The sequence below is a fragment of the Mastomys coucha genome, unplaced genomic scaffold (assembly GCF_008632895.1).
Source record: "Mastomys coucha isolate ucsf_1 unplaced genomic scaffold, UCSF_Mcou_1 pScaffold22, whole genome shotgun sequence".
NCBI classification, from domain to species: domain Eukaryota; kingdom Metazoa; phylum Chordata; class Mammalia; order Rodentia; family Muridae; genus Mastomys; species Mastomys coucha.
In genome coordinates, this window is record NW_022196905.1 from 115,128,515 (window position 1) to 115,150,332 (window position 21,818).

The 21,818-nt window shown below is 49.3% G+C and overlaps 1 protein-coding gene across 1 annotated transcript in view; it reads right to left on the reverse strand.

Moving 5' to 3' along the window:
• Positions 1-6,264: 6,264 nt before the first annotated feature.
• Positions 6,265-21,818, reverse strand: part of Aldh2 (aldehyde dehydrogenase 2 family member) — a 29,812-nt gene continuing 14,258 nt past the window's right edge. The window contains exons 3-13 of the mRNA XM_031337723.1: positions 20,553-20,693; positions 18,720-18,799; positions 16,834-16,945; positions 16,318-16,446; positions 15,435-15,548; positions 13,162-13,264; positions 11,668-11,852; positions 11,051-11,215; positions 9,465-9,622; positions 7,577-7,691; positions 6,265-6,616 (exon numbers count right to left, since the gene is read on the reverse strand). Coding sequence (XP_031193583.1) covers positions 6,584-6,616; positions 7,577-7,691; positions 9,465-9,622; positions 11,051-11,215; positions 11,668-11,852; positions 13,162-13,264; positions 15,435-15,548; positions 16,318-16,446; positions 16,834-16,945; positions 18,720-18,799; positions 20,553-20,693 — 1,335 coding nt within the window. The 3' untranslated portion in view covers positions 6,265-6,583. The remainder of the gene's footprint in view (positions 6,617-7,576; positions 7,692-9,464; positions 9,623-11,050; positions 11,216-11,667; positions 11,853-13,161; positions 13,265-15,434; positions 15,549-16,317; positions 16,447-16,833; positions 16,946-18,719; positions 18,800-20,552; positions 20,694-21,818) is intronic.

Here is a 21,818-nt window from a genome sequence, read left to right on the forward strand (position 1 = left end):
TCTTCCCCTTCCCTTATCCCTCTTTCTCCGGCCCCACTTGCTCTAGCCCATAGGTTTTTTTATTTGTTTCTCATTACAGATAATTGTGAGCCACCATGTGGTTGCTGGGATTTGAACTCATGACCTCTGGAAGAGCAGTCAGTGGTCTTAACCACTGAGCCATCTCACCAGCCCATGCTGGTCTCTTCTTTTTTTTGTGTGTGTGTGTGTGTTTTTTTTTTGTTTGTTTGTTTTTTGTTTTTGTTTTTGTTTCGAGAAAGGGTTTCTCTGTGTAGCCTTGGCTGTCCTGGAACTCACTCTGTAGACCAGGCTGGCCTTGAACTCAGAAATCTGCCTGCCTATGCCTCCCAAGTGCTGGGATCAAAGGTGTGCACCACCACTGCTCGGCTGCTGGTCTTTTCATTTTTTTAGATTTATTTATTTATTTAATATTTATGAGTACACTATAGCTATATAGATGGCCATGAGCCATCATGTGGCTGCTGGGAATTGAACTCAGGACTGCCCCGCTTGCTCCACCCCACTTGCTCAGGTGTAATTCTCTGCAGCTGTCTTCAGACAGCACCAAAAGAGGGCGACCGATCTCATTACAGATGGTTGTGAGCCACCATGTGGTTGCTGGGATTTGAACTCAGGATCTTCGGAAGAGCAGTCTGTGCTCTTACCCACTGAGCCATCTCCCCAGCCCCTGCTGGTCTTTTCTTAATCGCAAATAATTTGTAAGCGTCAGTGGAATTGTTCCAGCAGAGCAAAGGTTTCATTTTAATTGTTCTTGATAAGTTATTTCTCCACTGGTGAAATGAGCTGACTCAAGCCAGATTAGATTATAATAAATGCAGGTTTATTGGGAAGCTGCTCTCAGGCAACCTCACTGGCCCCAAGGACCGAGGCCAGGGGAGTCACCATGGGGAGAGAGGAGGCTGGGGGGGAGAGAAGGAGAAGGTGATTGAGGAGTCCAAAGTACCTGGATTATGTAGGGAGGAGGGGTGTCTGAGGGAAGGGCAGCCCAGTCCCTGGGCTGAAAAGTTGAGGGCAAGGTATGCCAGGTAGGGACTGAGGGATGCTGGGAGAACCTGGAGCCAGGTCTGCTTTGATATGGAAAATATGCACCTCAGTCTCTTGTTCAGAGGTCTAAAACCAAAGAGTTAATCTCTTGTTAATCAGCTAGCCACAGCTATTTTTTTTTTAATTTTCAAACTATACAATAGCCACCCATAGTCTTTTTTTTAAAAAAAACTTTCTTTTTATTTTATGTATGTGAATACACTGTAGCTGTCTTCAGACACACCAGAAGAGGGCACTGGGTCCCATTACAGATGGTTGGGAGCCACCATGTGGTTGCTGGGAATTGAACTCAGGACCTCTAGAAGAGTAGTCAGTGCTCTTAACTGCTGAGCCATTTCTGCAGACCTCCCACCCCCAAAATCTTTAAATGATTCTCACAACTCCTTCTGGAACTTCACAAGCCAGGCCTCTGTTCTCTGCATCAGTCTCTATGGACTTCCAAGTTCCTACATAAGAGTTCACCAAGCTTTGAACACTGGCTCAATGGCTTTACTAGCCCAAAGTCCCAAAGTCCTTCTACAATCCTCCCCAAAATAACAGTCGGCCTGTCACAGCAATAAGCTACTATCTATCCTGTGTTAGATTCATGCTATGATGAAACACCATGACCAAAAGAAACATGGGGATGAAAGGGTTAATTTCACACACAGTTCCAAAGAACACAGTTCATCATCAAAAGCAGTTAGGAAGGCTGGAGAGGTGGCTCAGTGGTTAGGAGCATCTGCTGCTCTTACAGTGGATTCAGGGTCAGAGACCCAGAAACCACAGGGTGTCTTGGAGCTGTCTGCAACTCCAGTTCCATGGTATCTGACCCCCTCCAGAACAAGGCCCATTCGTGGTGTGGATACATACATACATACATACATACAAGCAAGGCACCCATATACATAAAAGAACTCAAGCAGGATAGGAACCTGGAGGCAGAGGCCATGCTGAGGCCATGGAGGGTGCTGCTTACTGGCTTGCTTCCTATAACTTGGTCAGCCTGCTCTCAGAGCCCTGAGACCCACCTTGTGATTGTCTCAGAGGCTTACAGCATCAACCTTGAGGGCTGGCTAATTGAAGTTAAGAGCAGCCCAGATGAAGCATAGTAAGTAATAACAGGGTTATGGATAGGAGAGTAGATTCTAACAGCAGAGAGGGTAGGCAACTGCCCAGTTCTAGTGCTGTTTAAGGATTATTATAAATAATAAAAATTGTGTCTCTTTTATCCAGGAACTGAATGGTCAAGGACAGGAGAGAAATCCAATTTGGGATTGTTTACATTCTACAACACTGTTCTGATGTCATCACTATTGAGTGATGTCACTACTCTGGCATGCACTGAGGAGAGGAAGGAAGAGATGGGGGAGAGATTGTGTTCTAGGGACAGTTGGGTAGTGTGATGGTTTGTATAGGGTGTGGAAGTACTAGGAGGTGTGGCCTTGTTGGAGTAAGTGTGTTACTGTGTGTGGGAGATTTAAGACCCTCATACTGCCTGGAAGCCAATCTTCCACTAGCAGCCTTCAGATGATGATGTAGAACTCTTAGCATTTCCTGCCCCATGCCTGCCTGGGTGCTGCCATGTTCCTGCCTTGATGATAATGGACTGAATCTCTGAACCTGTAAGCCAGCCCCAGTTAAATGTTGTCCTTATAAGAGTTGCCTTGGTCATGGTGTCTGTTCACAGCGGTAAAACCCTAAGACAGGTAGGGTGTAGTGTGGCTCCCAGAGAATGCTAGGTTGTTCCTCCATGGCTTTTTTCTATGCCTGCTCCATGTGTGTGATGGCTTCAGTCTATTATGTCATTTGTCAGGTGACTTTGCCCTTCTAGGGCATACCTTTTGCTTCACCCTACTCAGTTCCATCAAGTGACCAGGCCACATTTTGATTCATCTGTTGGTAGATGAAATGTTGGGGCTGCTGTGAAGATCCAAGTGAAGTTGGGGTCCCTGCTTTCTTGCAATCCTTGATTTCTTCCACTCTGTGGGTTCTGGGAATCAAACTCAGGTCGTTCCATTTGATGGCAAGCTTCCTTTACTGCAGAGCCATCAGAGGAGCTGTTTTCAGGTCCTTCCTTTGAGCCATCTTGATCCCCTTCAGAGGATGTTGCTGTGATTTGGTCATTGGCCACAAGGCAGCGCTAATATCTAGGTCTCCGCTCCAGCACCCACGTGCCTTTTTGTTGTGCTCAAGATCCAGCATTTCCTCCTGAGGATCAGAGGCCAAACCCACAAACAATGGCTTTGCACCCAATACTCCTGTGATCAGCCCATATCCAAGTACTCAGAGAGATCAGGCTCCTTGGAACCTGAGAACCTTGTTTTCACTCTCAGACAGCTGCTTCTGGCCCAGAGGGTTCCTTCATGGAAGCAGGATTACTGTGTCTTGGGTGTGGAAACCCGTGCTTCAGGCTGCTCATCTCACCTGCCTGCCTTTGTTCGGATTAACTTCTTGTCTCGAACTGAGCTGGATTCACACGCCCGGGGCCAAGAATTACCACCACACACACATACACCCCATTCACCCTGCTCTCTGCCTCACGGATTATAAGAGAATGCGTGTGCATCGAGCTGGGGCTATTTCCATGTCGAGAGTTCTAGTCTTCTTTGGGAATCTACCACTCTTATGCTTGGCTAGTGGGGATGCTCCTCCTGGTTACAGGGTGAATCGTATGACTCTGATCTAAGCTTCATCCCATCTCTATAGCACTAGCTGATGGAGGTATGCCACATCAACTGGACCAGACAGTATAGACGCCAGGGCCACAGGCATTCTCTTTGCAGGGGCTTGGGGTGTGGCTTCAGTGTGATGGGAATAAGGCTAGACAGCAGTTCTAAGGCTCTAGACATACCAGAAGCCACAATGGGCAATGAAACTGGATGGAGGTGGAACTGAGAGACGGAGGATGCCAGTTGGAAGTGAAAAGAAGCAGTTCCCAGCCATCCAGGACTCTCACCACACACCCCTCCCCCAGTCTCCCCCAGTCCCCCCAAGTCCCTCCTTCTCTTGTCACTTGAGAGGGATCTGGCTTCTCGATTCTACAGTAAACCTCCGGCAGCATTTCCATGACACAGTTGGCAAATGTCATCATTCAGTATGTGCGGCTTGGTGCTTTGATTGGCACCTACTTTGAAAACCGTTTCCCCGTGGTAACCTTTGCATGTGATGAGGAAGGTAGGGCCCACTCCCTGCAGGTTTCAAGTGCTCATTTCTGCAGCTTACTGTGACCACCCTAGTTGCCTGGTGGCCTGCCCCACCCCGCTTCCCTTTTTTAATGAGGCAGGTTCTTTTTAGTCCAAGCTGGCCTCAAACTCTTGGCAATCCTCCAGCCTTCTCTAAATCTTCTTCTAAATCTTGGGATTACAGGATGTGTCACGGCAGGCAACCACCCAAATTTAACTTTTGTTTTTTCCAGACAGGGTTTCTCAGCGTAGCCCTGTCTGTCCCGGAACTGGCCTTAAGAGATCCGAGTGCCTCTGCCTCCAGGTGCTGGGGTTAAAGGTGCGAGGTACCATGCCAGGCGTCTGATTTTTAAAAACTCTATTTACTTACTTCATTGTATGTGCATGAGCTCACAGGTATGTGTGCATGGAGGTCAAAGGACAAGTTCAGGGGTCATCAGCCTTCTACCCTCAGCTCCATCTGACTGGCTAGTTCTAAAGCTAAGCTCACCTCTGTCTCTTGTGCTGTGATGTCAGCTTATTCTTCACTAGACTGTTGCACTTGCTTTCCATGTCCTGTTCATTCTCGAGTTGCGTAGGACCTCACCCCTAAGCTTCCTGTCTAGCTCCCGTGGACCTTGGGCTTTGGCCTGCTTCTCCCTGCCCAGGGCAGGCAGGTACCAGGCACCTACAGTCACACACAGTAGGTACCGGTCACCTACAGTCACGCAGTGCACGTAAGTGTAGTAAACAGAAATGCTGGAAGTGAGCACGCACTGGTGTGAACTGTGAGCATTGGTGCGGCCCTCTGAGTCCCATGACAAGCCTCATGTCTGCAGCCCTTGTACCCATGTCACATATCTGCCCACCTAGCAGCCATAGTGCAACCATCTTGGTTCCTGGGCTTCCTGGAGTATTGCAGCACCTATGCAGAACTTACTCATCAATGCCCCAAACCACAAGCGTAGTGGTGACAAGAGTTGTGTAACTTCTCACAATTAATATTGCTAATTGCTGACTTATTTTTTTTTTTATGCCAGTCATCACAGGCATTTACGTAGAGGGCATAATCTGCAGGCTGGGCACAAGGTAGCCCTTGAAGGCTTACAACTCATACTTTAGGACGGGGCAGGGTTGGGATAGTCACAGTACCCCATTTATACACAGGGCAGAGGTCACAGGCATCTAAAACCTCCGGGAATGAAACCTTCTGGTACAAGAGGGAGAAAGCACATGCAACTGGAGCCCTGCTCAAGAGCCCCCTCCTCCGCCTTCTACTGGAAGTGGGTACCTCTGACCTTCAGCAATGTCATTGCATCTGTCACACACACACACCCCCACATCTGCAGTGACCATAGCCTGAAACAGAGTCTGCATTGCAGCCCCCAGCCCATGGTCACCTCCTTACTCTCTGAAAATCTACTTCCTCTGGTCATCATTGGCCACCTCCATCAGGCCGTTGTTACTAATACCTTTACGTTCTCTTGGTTCTGGGTGTGCGAGAGGTGGACCTTGAACTTGGCCCTGCTCCATTCTGTGCCCCAAGGAGACTGCAGGGCAGATTGGAAGAACAGAGCCACTCCTGAAAACTGTCTTTTTGCTGAATCTACTCCAGGTCAGCAGCATGGAAAACTGATGCTGAGCTGTGAGGTCCCTTGGACCTGGCTCACCCTGAAAAGGATCAAATGGGTGTCACTATCTCCTCTGGCCTGTGAGACAGGCCAGTGTGAAATTCCAAGATGCAGCTGCAGCCACGGATAGCCACTCCCCTCTCTCTTCAGCTTATATCCCTCCTCATCAGCCTAGAATTACTTGTGAGAACCAAGGTCCCAGGTACCAAGAGGGAGAGGAGGGTAATGAGGTGCTTATACCAGCAAATAGTGAGGACATCCTGGTGTCTGCGTGTCCAGGAATGGAGAGGGGTCTTGCCTTTAGTGACTTTTGACCAGTAAACACCAAGGTGCTAGTATTCCACAGAGCTAATTCAATTTGAACAATGGTCTTGTCTCCTCCCAAAGCAGGGAGTTACTGAATACAACAGAGATCAGACTCAGAATTTACCTCTTAGAGAAGGACCCTGTGGCCTTGATCTGCTGATTTTTATTGTTAATTTGCTTAAGCACTTTGGGTGGAACCCAGCATCCTGCACAGTTGGATATGTGAGTGGTCTGCATTAAGCGCTATCCCCTACCCATTTATTGAGAGCTTTCCCCACACATCGCCCACCAGCCCCACCCTGTTTATCAAATTCTGACTTTCTTGGCCCAAGACACTTTGGTAAAGGGGTTTCTCTTTGGAGGCATGGTGTGCTTGGTGTTTTTTCTCAGTATCTTCTTAGGTTTTCAGGTGCTGGGTGAGGAAGCTGGCATGCCACTTTACGAGTTCTTCTGTGGCACTTTGACAGTGACCTGTGAAGGGTTCAGAGAAGCAGTTATTCTTCATACTCAGCAAGTACCAGAGGTCCCCCCTTGGGGACAAGAGCTCCTCTCCTTCTTCTCAAATTCTCACCCAAGGTCCTAGGGGACATTTGCCAGGGTCTAGAGTCTGGCCTTTTCTGTGGGATTTGCAAAGCATCATAGTTTAGTAGCGTCTGGTGACTGAGGTCAGGAAGCTGCAACGTCCAGCACTGTATAGCCCCCAACAAGGAGCCCCTAGAGTAACTCGGGAAGAGGCTACATCCACAGGCATCTCATCAAAGAAAGGCCCTCATGACCCACAGATGCATCTCAGTTTGTAGGTATCACAAAGTGTTCTAAAATCTGCCTCTTCCTGCATTTACTTTACTTTGCATTCTTTTTTTTTTTAAGATTTATTTATTATTATTATAAATGAGTACACTGTAGCTGTCTTCAGATACACCAGAGGAGGGCATCAGATTTTCATTATGGGTGGTTGTGAGCCACCATGTAGTTGCTGGGATTTGAACTCATGACCTTCAGAAGAGCAGTCAGTGCTCCTACCTGATGAGCCATATCACCAGCCCCACTTTGCATTCTTTACATCAAAAGACGAGCACTTCCCACATTAAATGTGACAACAAGCCATTTTTAACAGGCTCTTTATTCCATGTCTGGCCAGACGCTAAGGCATTGGGCATTTAGGACACCTGACTTTCTTTTTGGGTGACCTGTGTCCACAGCACTGTCACCTTTCTATGCTTCCGATGGGGTCTGGGCTATGTGCCTGTGGACCAGGGTGCCTTGGCAGCTGCGCCTGCTCTGCTCACATTGCTTACTGGAATCACTTCACTGCCTCTACCCACTGGGATCCCGCCTTCTCTTAGGCAAATCATCACGCAGGCCTGTTGTGGGTGAGCCCCTGGAGACTGCAAGCAGGCCTCGGTGCCCGCCCGCAGGCTCGGTACATACCGTCTTCACTTCCGTATAGGCCTGCAGACCATATTCACCCAGCTCCCTGCCACTCCCTGACATCTTATAGCCACCAAATGGAGATTGGGCCCCAAACACATCATAGCAGTTGATCCTGTCATTGGAGAGAACACACAGGTCATGTGAGGGACTGCGTGCCGTTCCAGGCCATGGATGGCCCCCCCATCGCCACCTTACATGGAAAACAGAGGCAGGGGCAGGTTAACTAACAGCCACGGAGGAGGGTAGGGCAGGTCACATGGAATACTGCTGTCATCCTGGTCTGTGCAAGTGTGGTCACAGATAGAGTCAACACAGCACACCAGGAGCAAGGTCCCACCTGGATGAGGCGTCCTGGCTAACAGGCCTGGCTGGCTTCCTCCCATTCTTTGTTCCTACCTTTCTTTCTTTTTCCTTTTTAAATACATTCTCTTTTTCTTTTTCTATCATTTCAAGACAGAGTTTCTCTGTATATGTAGACCTGGCCGTCCTGGAACTTGTTATATAATCCAAGTTGGCCTAGAACTCACAGACATAGATCCACCTGCGTCTGCCTCTTAAGTGCTGAGATTAAAGGCATGTGCCATCACCGCCCCAGCTCCCTTTTTTATATTTATTTACTTATTATTTTTATTTTTTGAGACAGGGTTTCTCTGTATAGCCTTGGCTGTCCTGGAACTCACTCTGTAGACCAAGCTGGCCTTGAACTCAGAAATCCGCCTGCCTCTGCCTCCCAAGTGCTGAGATTAAAGGCATGCGCCACCACCGCCCGGCCCAGCTCCCTTTTTTATTTTTAAATTTTGTGAAAAATTCCACATTTAAAAGCAATTGGCTCAGGCTAGCAACATGAGTGGATGGGTGGGTGAAGGGTCTGCTACCAAGCCAGGCTGCCAAGTTCAATTCCTGGGACCCACATAGAAGAAGGGAAACCAACTGTGTCCTATGACCCCCACACAAACACATACACACATGTGCACAGAGGTACATGCACACATACACATGCTTAAAACAAATGTTTTTTGTTTGTTTGTTTGTTTTTGTTTTTGTTTTTGTTTTTTAAAAAAGTCCCAGCTTGGTGGTTTGTATCACACTCATAGTATCATATCAGAATAGGGTCTAACCAGAAGTCTTCAGGGTTAGACCCTAACTACTGTCTAGCTTCATAGTATTCCTAGGACTCTAAAGAGAAACAGTGTACCCCATTAATGGTCTCTTCCGGCCCCCTCCCTCTAGGCCCAGCATCCTCTAAAGGAGCACTCCCATAGGGCTGTAGAGTCAGACAATATGGTAGTTAGCACCTGATTCCTGTCACTTAGCATCGTGTTACCAAGGTTACCCACACTTGAGCAAGCACCTCTGAATCACTTTCCACTAGGGGCAGCCTGCCTTCTGTCTGTTTACCCACCTACTCAAGAACACTTGAGTTATTGCTACCTTTTGGCTGCCATGTCACCTGTGAGAATGTATTTTTTACTGGCTCATATGATGGCTCTGGGCTTTGGCTGTTATAGGGCGCCGATGCCCACCACTGGAGCGCAGGCGTCTCTGGACACAGTCAGATAATGAACTTCTTGAGGGATTGCCAGAGCATGCGCCACAGTATCTGGCTATTTTTTTCCACCAGTTAAGCCGAGGGTGCTGATCTCTATGCAGCCCCATGCATGATTGCTCTTTTTTTAATCCTAACAGTGATGAAGTAGGTGATGAGCAGCTGTTTATGCTCAGCCTGGGCTCCCCGCTTCACATCTCGGGAAGGTAGCCCATCACCGGCTTCATGGGGTCTAGAGGTAGAGGATGTCCTTCACTGGCAGAGGAGAACCAATTCTGGGGTTCGAGATATTTGGGGGATATTTTACTGGGTTGAGGAGTGGCATTGGGCAGCTCTTACCACACGGTGCCAGCCTGGAGAGCTTGGGACAGGTAATTGGCCTTATCCAGGTCCTTTGTGAAGACAGCTGCTGCCAGCCCATACTTAGAATCATTGGCTCTCCCCACAACCTCCTCTATGGTCTTGAATTTGAGGATCTGCATCACTGGTCCGAAGATCTGGAGGGAGAGGCAGAGAAGGAAGGCTGGAAGGCGGGAGGTGCCTGCTCCCCACCTCCAGAACTGAAAGGTGTTGGAGGAAAGCAATATACTGTTTGGCCTGAGAGCTGACCTAGCCAGTCCAGGACTACAGGTCTCCCAGATCAGAGACTATGAAGGGAGGGGGCGGACTGGCCTTGCTGCCACCTCCTGGGTGGTCTGTGCTTTGCACACGATTATCTTTTTTTTTTTCTTTTTTTTTTTTTTTGGTTTTTCAAGACAGGGTTTCTCTGTGTATCCCTGGCTGTCCTGGAACTCACTCTGTAGACCAGGCTGGCCATGAACTCAGAAATCTGTCTGCCTCTGCCTCCCAAGTGCTGGGATTAAAGGCGTATGCCACCACCACCCGGCCAATTATCTTATTTCTAAACAGGCCTAGGGCAAATGAAATATGTTAGCATGTGGACTTAGCATAGAGAATTTAAGACTGGCTCCCATCAAACTTAACACAGGGACAAGGCACAGGCTGGCTGCTGAGCTAGCTACTGTGGAATGGCCTCTGGTTTCTCTTGCTTTTCCTGGAAGTTTCCAGAACAGGCCGCTTCTTCATGTAGCTCCTGCTCTTTTGATAGAGAATGAAATTCAAATCGAGACCTACACGCAAGACATGCTGCTGCGGCCGGTGCCCTAACTTCAGACCTGACCAGAAGCCCACTGAGGACGGGCCATGAGCTCCTACCATGTAACCAGCATGTTCAGGGAGCTGAGACAGAGGAACCTAACTAGGAGCCAGGAAAGAAGATGCTGGGAAGTGGCAGTCTGTCTGCAGTGAGTGGGGATGAGGAGAATGGAGTCCTACTCCACAGGAAGAGGAACTACATCTCCACAAAGAAATGGCTGATTCCCAGAGGGGACAGGGGACAGAGAGGAGGAGACAATGCCCAGGAACCTCAGAGTTGGGATGGGAACTAAATCAAGGCATCACAGCCTGATGCATAGCAAACACAGGCAATCTTGACTGCTTCTCACCCCAAGAATATCCTCATTAGCATGTGAAAGGGTTGAAAGCGTGGCACTATGCTATTCTGCAAGCAGCTCATCTCAGCTGGTACAAGCAGAGAGGAAGTGAGAGCTAGCGTGTTGGGTAAGAACTTAAACACCAGCCTCCTCTGATGTCTTACTTGGGTCAAAACTATGCAAAGGGTCAGATGAGCCCATTCCTAGATTCATGACTCTCAGGGGAAAGAATATAAAGTCCTGTAGGCTGCGCTACATTGATGAGAAGCCCCAGAAACCTTAAGGGAACAGTGATGTATCAGAATCATGGTGAAAACAACTTATTCTAGGCATGGAGATGGCTCAAAACCAGAGTTTGGGGCACCGTCAAGACACTGGACCAAATCACCCATTTCTCCTTCCTGCTAAAAGCAGCACAACCCAGGGGCTCACCTCCTCTTTGGCAATGGTCATACCATCTTTTACGTCTCCGAACACGGTGGGCTGGATGAAGTAGCCACGGTCTGCGGCGGCGCCCCCACCACACAGCAGCTTGGCCCCTTCTTGTTGTCCTGATTTGATATAGCCGAGAATCTTCTTAAACTGAGTCTCATCCACCTGCGGGAGAAGCCCAGAGGACTGAAGAACTAGAACAGGGCTAAGAACTACAGCCAGAGGTAGCTGGGAAGAAGACACAGGTCAGTAAGAGAAAATGCCAAAGAGAGACACCGCCTCCTTTACCTCTAGATCAAGGCACATCATACCCAGTGCTTCTCTCTTTAAATTCCGAGACTACCAAAATGAAAACACACACACACACACACACACACACAGGCTATTAAGGGAGGAGTAGCTCCTTAGCAGGCTTGGTGGCCATTCTTCTGCCAAGGTCTATGAAGAATCCAAAATATAGGACTCAAGACAGGGGCTGGGGTCTCCTGATTACCCCAACAGGACACACAGGTGGCACCCAACAGAGGAAACACTTGAACCCAGACCCACCATCCTGTTTTTTCTGCTTTGGCCAGCTGGCTCTGGACTCCAGGCTCAGCAGCAGCTGCCAGGCCTACCTGCGGTCCCTGCTCCGTCCGGCTGTCGAAGGGGTTCCCCACCACCCGAGACTTGGCCCGGGCCACACTGCGTTCTACAAATTCATCATACACATCCTCCTGCACGAAGGTCCGGGAGCCTGCGCAACAGCACTGGCCCTGGTTGAAGAAGAGGGCAAAGTGGGCCTGCTCCACAGCCCAGTCCACTGTGGGGAGGGGAGAGTGGGAAAGAGGGGACATGAGGATAAGCCATTAACCTCTGGCAATGCTCACCCACACACCCCATTCACAACATGGAGGTAGTGCCTCCCAGGGACTAGGGCCTGGCAGAATGAAAGGGAACCTTCTTCCCTTTGTGAAGACTGTCAACTGTGAAAGAGACAGAGAAAAGGAAGTGTCTCGAAGAGAGGGTGTGCTCAGGTACGGTGGCCTAGTGGCCTATGAGTGGGCAGTACAGGGTTCAGGCTGGCTCTAATGACAGAGTGGGTGCTGCGCTCACTAGTCTACCCCAGTAGGTCTACAGTATCAGGGTTAAAAGCCTGATCATGGACAAGAGGCATTATGACTTCAAAGGGAGTTTTGTGCCTCCTGAGTATTCAGTCAGTCTAAGTTGGCATCTCCTAACTTAGACGTGTTCCAGATTGATCTCTGCTAAGTCTGTGAAGAAATCTACATGCTTTCTTTATTCAGGCATTAAGGTGCCCTAAGAAATATTTTGTTATAGCTAAAATTGAGATTTAACATTGTTTCCTGGCCTCCACAGTGTTTCAATGATCCTATTGATTTCCTAGTTGTTATTAGCTTGGAATTTTTACAGGGGAAGCTGCCTTAGCAGACAGGGAGTCCCTAGAATTAGCATTATTGCCTACTGATTCCCACAAGGAAGCTGCCTTATCAGATAGGGTGTCTCCAGAGTTAGAGATAGTAGTCAAACACTATTGCTATCTGTAAACATAGTTAGAACTCTAAGAGCAGTGCCACACAAGGCAGAATTGCTTTACAAACTAGAGAGTAGTTGAAAAGCTTCCTGAACTAATGTTTGTGTTACAAGCCAAACCATTCCCAGGAGCTGCTAGAATGGGACCTCCTGTTGCTTACCTGCTTCTGGCAGCTTAGGGCTGCCAAGATAGCCCAGCGAGGAAGAGCACTATTGTTCTTCCAAAGTAATCTTTTACACCTGGCTATTTGATTTTACTGGTTATTGAATTTGTGACTGCTATCTGCCTATGTGATCTCTGGCATTCACCCTGTTTCTGTATACTATATAAGCCTGATTCTCATTTTGTGAAAATACATTCAGATAACACACTTCTTGTGTCGTGTTTGTCTGTCATCGCCAAATCCCTTGCCCATCTGGCCAGAACTCTCATCACCCTGTGGAACAAGGGCTACCCGCAAGAAACTCTGGTCTGTGGCAAGTAGGGAGCTAAGGTGGCAAGAGGTTAACGCCAGACCCCATGGGCCCCACATCTATCCCACGGGAGCTGAGGCCTTCCTGCAGCCCTTGGAACTTACTATCAGCGTCGGACATGATGATGTTGGGGCTCTTTCCCCCCAGCTCCAGGGTTACTCTCTTGAGGTTGCTGCTCCCTGCAGCAACCTGGATTAGGTGACCAACCTGCAGAGACACAGACCCACGGACTGCCATTAGCAGGGGGAAGGAAGGTAAGCGTTCCTCCACACACAGAGTCACCGAGTCCCAAAAGACCCAAGAGTTCCTCCACAGCCACCACTGAGCTCTACACATTGATGACAAGAACCCTTTGTGTGGCTCACCCACAGGTCTGTGCCAGGTGCTGGGGCTCGGGCTCAGCCTTCCTGATGCCCTCAGAGGCCGGTATGGCTTAGTGACGAGGGGGCTGAGCTAGGAGTGGCCAAGTCACAGGGCCAGTCTCCCAGATGGCCAATGAGGAGGCAGGACCCTGTCAAACTATTATGTGGCCTCCTTCCTGGCTCAGTGCTGTCCCCTCTGTGAGGGCAAGCACAGGGTATTATTACTCTCCCCCAAATACTCAGAGCCTGGCACAAAGCTGACCCCACAGGCATCTCTGCAAGGAGGCCAGCACCTCTGTGAGACTCATCAAAGCCTCCAACTGAAGGCAGGCTGGGTATGGAAGGGGCTGGTAAGTAAAGCTGTTTGAAAATTATTGGCTTTGTTGTTTTTTGGGGTTTTTTTTGTCATTGTTGTTTAAGTTTTTAGGTTTTATTGTAGAAAGCAGAGAGAGGAGGTAGAAAAGTAGAGGCTGGCCATGGCCACATGGAGAGAGGGGGAAAGAGGGTTTTGTTTCTTTATAAAGATGTATTTGTTTATTTATTTCATCTATGTGAGTACACTGCCTCTTCAGACACGCCAGAAGAGGGCATCAGACCCCATTACAGATGGTTGTGAGCCACCATGTTGTTGCTGGGAACTGAACTCAGGACCTCTGAAAGAGCAGTCAGTGCTCTTAACTTCTGAGCCATCTCTCCAGCCTCCCCAAAATTATTATTATTACACTAACTAGTGTCCCCTCTCAGAAGGCTGAAATTTCAGGGGTCAGGGTGGGGACCTGCTCACCTTTGGAAAGAAATGTGTCCCTGCTTCTAAGGACAGTTTGACTTGTTTATGTCTATACCCCAGAGCAGCCCCATAACAAACTGCTGCCATGCCCTGTCCCCATAAGGCTCTGAGCTGTCATCCATCCTTTCTTTAACCTGCTTCTTGTCAGAGACAGGTCACAGCAAAAGGAAAACTATCACAAGCTGGGCATGGTGGCAGGCCTCAGGCCCTGAATGAGAGACAGGGGCAGATGGATCTCTATAAGCTTAGGACCAGCCTAGTCAACAGGCCTCAGGCCCTGAATGAGAGACAGGGGCAGATGGATCTCTATAAGCTTAGGACCAGCCTAGTCGAAACAGGCAGATCTCTGTGGAGATCCTGTCTCTAAATAAATAAACACATTACACCAGGTTGCACAGCAAAGCCGTGCTGCTCTGAGGTAAGATTCCAAAGCCTATGTGTTGACTCTGCTCTCTCCACACTGCATGGTCCTTTTGGTTTTCATTAGTACTGTTGTAAAACCAATTTTTTTGTTTGTTTTTTGTTTTTTCGAGACAGAGTTTCTCTGTGTAGCACTGGCTGTCCTGGAACTCACTCCATAGACCAGGCTGGCCTCGAACTCAGAAATCTGCCTGCCTCTGCCTCCCGAGTGCTGGGATTAAAGACATGAGCACCACTGCCTGGCAAAACCAATTTTTTTTTTTTTGAGACAGGGTCTCACTATGTAGACCAGGTAGCCTTGAACTTATAGAGATCCACCTGCTTCTGCCTCTTACGTGCTGGGACTAAAGGTCTGTACCATCATGCCTGACTTCTGTTTTTGAAACATTGTCTCATGTAGCTGAGGCTGGCCTCAAACTTACTAAAGTAGCTGGCTTTCCAGCTCCTGACCCTCCTACCTCCACCTCCCTAATGCTGGAGTTAAAGGCACCATCCTGGTCTCAAAGGGAATAAACACAGCATCCAGACACCCAGTGGACTCCCCAGGGCTACAGCAGCATGGCCTGGATGTGCACCTAGGCTTTCTGAAGCCAGTGAGCCCCATGGCCCGCCACCGCCATCCTACCTCCACAGTGAGGCTAGCAGACCACAGAGAACACAGTCCTGATTCGACCCCTGGCACGCGTGTGCAGCCCGTCATTTAGGTGACTGGAAGGCAAGTTCTAGGACAGAAGCTCCGTCCTCTGAAGAGAACAGGCCCTGAGCCTCAGCCACCATTCTGCACACCTGAGGTTCTGAGACACCTTACCTCAGTGGAGCCTGTGAATGCCACTTTGTCCACATCCTCATGGGACGCGATGGCAGCCCCGGCAGTAGGGCCGAATCCAGGAATGATATTGACCACGCCAGGGGGGAAGCCTGCCTGTAGGGGAAGCCAGGAGACAGGGATGTCAGCCTCTGGCTCCCAGGGCCTTGACAAAGAAAACACCCCACTGTCCCCAACAGTGACGTGGGGACACACGCAAATGAAAGCCACTCCATACTACATGAGCCACCCTACAGGGACTCCTAAAAGTGGCTGGGACAAGGAGCCTGGCTATATGGTCCCCAGAGGAGCTGACAGTTCTAAAACAGTGGCTTTCATCCTTTAGGGAGTCTCATGCCACAGGCCCAGTGTGGGAAACAGTAGCAGGGACACCTCTAACCAGAGGTACTGAGGACCAAGTTTCCCTCTGGTTAAGTACTGAGGACCAAGTTACCCTCTGAGAAAGATCCTGAGGACCAAGTTCCCCTCTGTAAGGTACTGAAGACTGAGTTCCCCTTTGGGTAAGGTACTGAGGACTGAGTTCCCCTCTGAGTAAGGTACTGAGGACCGAGTTCCCCTCTGGGTAAGGTACTAAGGACCGAGTTTCTCTTTGGGTAAGGTACTGAGGACTGAGTTCCCCTCTGGGTAAGGTACTAAGGACCGAGTTTCTCTTTGGGTAAGGTACTGAGGACAAAGTTCCCCTCTGGTTAAGTACTGAGGATCAAGTTCCCCTCTGTAAGGTACTGAGGACTGAGTTCCTCTCTGTAAGGTACCAAGGACAGATTTCTACAACCACAGTCTCAGGAGTCCAAGGCTTTCCTTAGATCTCCTGCAGAGCAAGACATGCTAGGACATTTGGAGGTCACAGCAGAAGCAAGCCACCCACCTCCTTGATCAAGTTGGCCACGTAGAGCGCCGTGAGCGGTGTCTGCTCTGCCACCTTCATCACCACCACATTTCCGGTTGCCAAGGCTGGGCCCAGTTTCCACGCTTGCATCAGGAGCGGGAAGTTCCACTGTACAAAACAACAGTCACCCAACCCCGGGTGCTCCTCAGAGTGACACAGCAGGTGGCAGGAAGGAGCACTACTGAGGGGCCGGACTACTTAGCCATGGGTTGGGACACTGGCTGAGGCTGGTGGCTGACAGTGACAGAGGCTCATGGGTACTAGGTACCATGGGAGTCCTTGACTCCCCATTATCTGCCTGACTGCTGCTATTCAGACGAAGAACTGAGGCTTTACAGGGGATAAATGACTTAGACCCATCCCATTAGACTTGCCAAAGCCCGTGTTCTAGCAATCACCCAGTCACCTTCTCGTGACACCTTCAGGAGCAATGAGCATGGCTGACCCCAAGTTTCACCCCCTAGCACCATGACTTCCAGAGGGGCTGGTACACACCGGAATGATCTGTCCACACACGCCCACAGGCTCATGGCGGGTGTAGCTGAAGAAGTCACCATCGATGGGAATGGTCTTCCCGTGGTACTTATCAGCCCAGCCAGCATAATAACTGAAAGAAGAAAAACCCAGCCGTGTCTAGCCTACACCACATGGCAGAGAGATGCCCTGGACTGCACTGACAACCACCCTGGCATTTGGCTTATTCCCAGAAGGAAACGGATGACCACCAAGACTTGGGGACCCACTCTCTATATAATAAACTTCAGAGCCTCAGACAAATATGAGATCCACAGCTCGGGCTGTTTCCCACCTATTCAGCACACTTGCTGGGACTCAGTCTTCTAAGTAAGTGCCTGGGTTTATTTACATGTGTGCAGGGCCAGCCCAGGACTGGAGGATCATGGGTATGACCTAGTGGAGGAAGGCAGACACATCAAAGGCCAGAACATCCTGGACTAGCCTCAACTCATGAAGCTCATTATCCCAGTCAGGGCACACAGGTGACAGAAAAGCATAATAGCCAGGGGATGGCCAGTGTGTGGTCATAGCATATAGTTATGCCTTTGGGGAAGGAAGGCGATAGGGGAGATTCAGGATGTGGCGTGAGGGTTTGTGGAAGGAGGATTCCTGAAGTGTACAGGGTCTGCCAACGTTGACCAGGTTGGGACTCAAGTTCCTTAGGCTTAGCACATCTGACATTTTGAGTTGGACAATTCTTTATTGCAAGGATTTGTTCTGTGGGTCTCAGGATATTTAGCAGTGTCCCTGGTCTCTCTGAGTCAGAGCCAGCAGCACCGTCCCTGGCAATCATGAGAAGACACGCCTCTGGAAGTGCTCACTGCCCCTGGGGACATGATGACCTTGTGTGAGTCCCCATGCTGTGGAAGAGAACTCCTGACATTTGGGCACTGCTGCTCTGTACCAGCCACTGTCACACAACAGTCTGTCCACACTGCTCCTAGCTGGTCAGACTCAAAGCAAGCAAGTTGCAGACCCTCCCCCAGGATGTTGGCATTTGATTTAAGGGATGACAACATGGAAGTTGGCCTAGAAGAAGCCACATGTGGCAAAGGAAGAAATAAGGGAGTGGGGGTGAGACGCAGGCCTCTCATGGTGAGACATGACTTGTGCTATTGTCTATAATGGGCAAACCCCAAACGCTAATTAACCAATCACACGCACGCGCGCGCACACACACACACACACACACACACACACACACACACACACCCCGCTCCCCTTGGTCATTAATAAAATGTTGATGATTGGGTTGGAGAGATGGCTCAGGGGTTAAGAGCACTGATTGCTCTTCTAGAGGTCCTGAGTTCAATTTCCAGCAACTGCATGGTGGTGGCTCACAACCATCTGTAATGGTACAGATTCTTCCTTCTACAAACCCGATGCCCTCTTCTGGTGTGTCTGAAAACAGCTACAGTGTACTCATTTAAAAAAAAAAAAAAAGGTTATTAAAAAAAGACAATGTTGGCGATCAAACTAAACTCAAAGTAGCAGAAGGAGAAAAACAATAGAATCAACAGAATCAACAGAACAGCTGGTGAGCTTTTAGCCAGCCTAAAAGCAGAAACCAAAGTGGACGACAGAAAAGACTATGCTGAAAACCATGAACAACTGAAGACCAACACACCAGACCCCTTAGTAAAGGGCCAGTTCAAAGGACCACAGAAAGTACAGAACACAGCTCAAAACAGAGGAAAGCCTCAGAGGGCTGGCTCATACGGCTGATTAACACTGAGGGGTTTTCTTACAAGAAGGAGCCTGAGTGGAAGCTTCAGTCCCTGTGAGCCTCTGCCATCTTTTTAACTCTGTTTCTACCTCCCAACAACCCTCCCCCCACTTCACAATGGCCAGAACAGAGCCCATACCGGAGACATTTCAGGACCATGTCCAAATCCACCAGGTAGGAGATGACATAAGGCTTGCCGTTGTCCAGGGTCTCCAAGGCCTGAGGAGAGACCAAGGTCGGCAGACATGTTGGTGCAAGAATAAACGAAAGCAAACGGATGACCAGTGACTCAGGGCCTGACTTGACAGGTGTTACCTCCCCTCTTCAGCTCAGCCTTTGGACTGGGACAGTCTCTGCTTGGAGGCTACCACCTGGGGAGCCAAGACAAAAACTCTCTGCAGACTGTCGGTTCTTCCTTGGAGCAGCAACCTGGAAATTCACACTGAGATATGCACACACGCCTACAGCCTGGAAATATTCCTAGTTGCTGGGGTTGGGGACCTTGTCGCCTGACTTCTTCTGCAGTGTTTATGTTATGCAAACATCATGTAACCTAGAGATTCCGTTTTGTTTTCTTGTGTGTGTGTGTGTGTGTGTGTGTGTGCGTATGCTGAATACCCTAAGTAAAGTACAAAGCCTTGATTGGGACGCAACTTGGCTTTGTGTTTCTCTTGTTCTTGAACCGTGTATTTCAGGTCCTTTGGTCCTTCTTCTGAGAGAACCCAAGTTCGTGAAACTGCAGGACAGTTTCAGACAGACAGGGACAGTGGAGGCTCAGGGTGAGTCTCCTTTGAACTACTAAATGTCAAGGGTATTTTTAGACTCTAGCCCCAGCTTCTCCCAACAGGGAAAGGGAGAGAGAAGGCATGAGGAGCCAGCTTCACCACTTTACACAGACTTTTAAGTTTGGGCCTAAACAAGGTCCAACTGTTGGAGATTTGGAAGTGATCAGAAAGCATGGTGACGCAGCGTGATCATCTGTCACGCATATTAAACACGCTAGGAAAAAGAATGCATCTCCCCAGTGCTACCTCAGAAACTCCAATGAGGACTAACCCTGAGAGATGGGGAGGGGCCAGCAGGACACAGGGAGAAGTCATGAGCCCAGCAGGAGGGGACAGTGTGTGCAAAGGTCCCAGGGCTCCAAGAAGCTTGGCTGTCAAAAAAATGAAGGGGAGCCAGGCAGTGGTGGTGAATACTTTTAATTCCAGCACTTGGGAGGCAGAGGCAGGTGGATTTCTGAGTTCGAGGCTAGCCTGGTCTACAGAGTGAGTTCCAGGACAGCCAGGGCTACACAGAGAAACCGTGTCTTGAAAAAACAAACCAACCAAACAAAAACAAACAAACCAAAAGGAAAAACCCTAAAACCAAAAACAACAGTAATAACAACAACAAGCACAAACCAAAGGCCAACAGATGGGTCTGAGCTAGTGAGGGGCCAGCAGATGGGTCTGAGCTAGTGAGGGGGCAGCAGATGGGTCTGAGCTAGTGAGGGGCCAGCAGATGGGTCTGAGCTAGTGAGGGGCCAGCTTGGCCTGACTCAGGCGGTGAAGCCCTCTAGATCAAGAACTTTGTCCCAAAGCTTCACGAATTAAATGCCATGGTGCACCTGGACAGTTAACTCTGGGGACCACCATGGAGAATGGGTCTCCCTTGAGTTCTCCCATCAGGGTGAACAAGGCAAGGGTTTGGCCCACCGTGCAGAGAGGTGGAAGAGGAGACCAGCTACAAAAGACCAATGTAATAGAAACACCCCTCTTCTGGAAATCTTCCATGTTAGCCACACCCGCAGCATCAGGACAGACACGGAGGCTCAGCTGGTTAGTGACAAGCAGACCCTAAAAGTATCTATCCATCAGACACCATTATGATCCATGAGCAGCACGACCTCTGGGCGTCCAGGGGATACTGTGAGCTTCACTATAGCTCACTTCAGCGGTAGGACATGTGGGTAAGAGGGCTGAGGACTCACCGCCAGGTAGGTTCGGTCCCGTTCGATGAGATCCGCCAATCGGTATAACAGGCGGCCCCGGTCAGATGCATCCATGCGGCGCCAGGGCGAGCCCAGCTGGAAGGCTGCCCGAGCAGCCTTCACTGCCTTGTCAACGTCTTCCTGTAAAACAGTCACCCTGGGAGCTCAGACCTCAGGAGTAAATGCCTCCCAGTACAGTACACCCGACTGCCAAGCATTCCATGGGCCAGTCAGTATGGGCAGTGCAGGGAACCTCCCAAAACCTAAGGGCCTCCAGGGTCCCAAACCTAAGCTGCCAACATACACACCACCAGGGGGTGTGATGGCAAGGAGACCTCTGGCCACGAGGGCCAAGAGGTTCCTATGACTCCGTCCTTAGGAAGGGACCCTGTTTCCATGCTTCTGAGGAAGCAAGTTCTTGCAAGATGATGAGATTCGGCCACAGCTGGAAGCGAGGCAGCCTAGCACAGCCCGCACAGAGGGCGATGAGCTGAAAAGGGGGCACAGGGCTTCCATTTAGAATAAATACATCTACCATCAAGATACCTTCCTCAAAAGCCAAAAAAAACACAGTGGGTCCTTTACTCAGTAGGTATAGAGGAAAGGACTGTCTTAGAACAAAGGCTAGGAATAGATGCGACTCAGTTTTGTTTTGTTTTGTTCTTTGTGGTTTGTCGAGACAGGGTTTCTCTGCGTAGCCCTGGTTGTCCTGGAACTCACTCTGTAGACCAGACTGGCCTCAAACTCAGAAATCTGCCTGCCTCTGCCTCCCAAGTGCTGGGACTAAAGGCGTGCGCCACCACGGTCCAGCTGATGTGACTCAGTTTCGATGCAGTTTATTAAAAAGACAACTCAAAATTTTTTTGTTTTGTCTGATTTTTTGTTGTTGTTGTTCAAGAGGGAGTCTCATGTAGCCCAGGCTAGCCTACAACTTGCTATGTAGCCAAGAATGATCTTTCTGCTTCTCACTCCCAATACTGAGATTAGAGGCATGTACCACTTGCCTAGCTTAGAGATTAATTTTTATCTTTTTTTGAATTTATTTATTTTTATGAGTACAGTGTTGCTGTCTTCAGACACACCAGAAGAGGGGATCGAATCCCATTACAGATGGTTATAAACCACCATGTGGTTGCTGGGAATTGAACTCAGGACCTTTGGAGAGCAATCAGTGCTCTTAACCACTGAGCCATCTCTCCAGCCCCCGAGACTAATTTTTAAAGTTCCACTATAGTTTCTAGTTTCTCCTACTATGCATAACTCCAA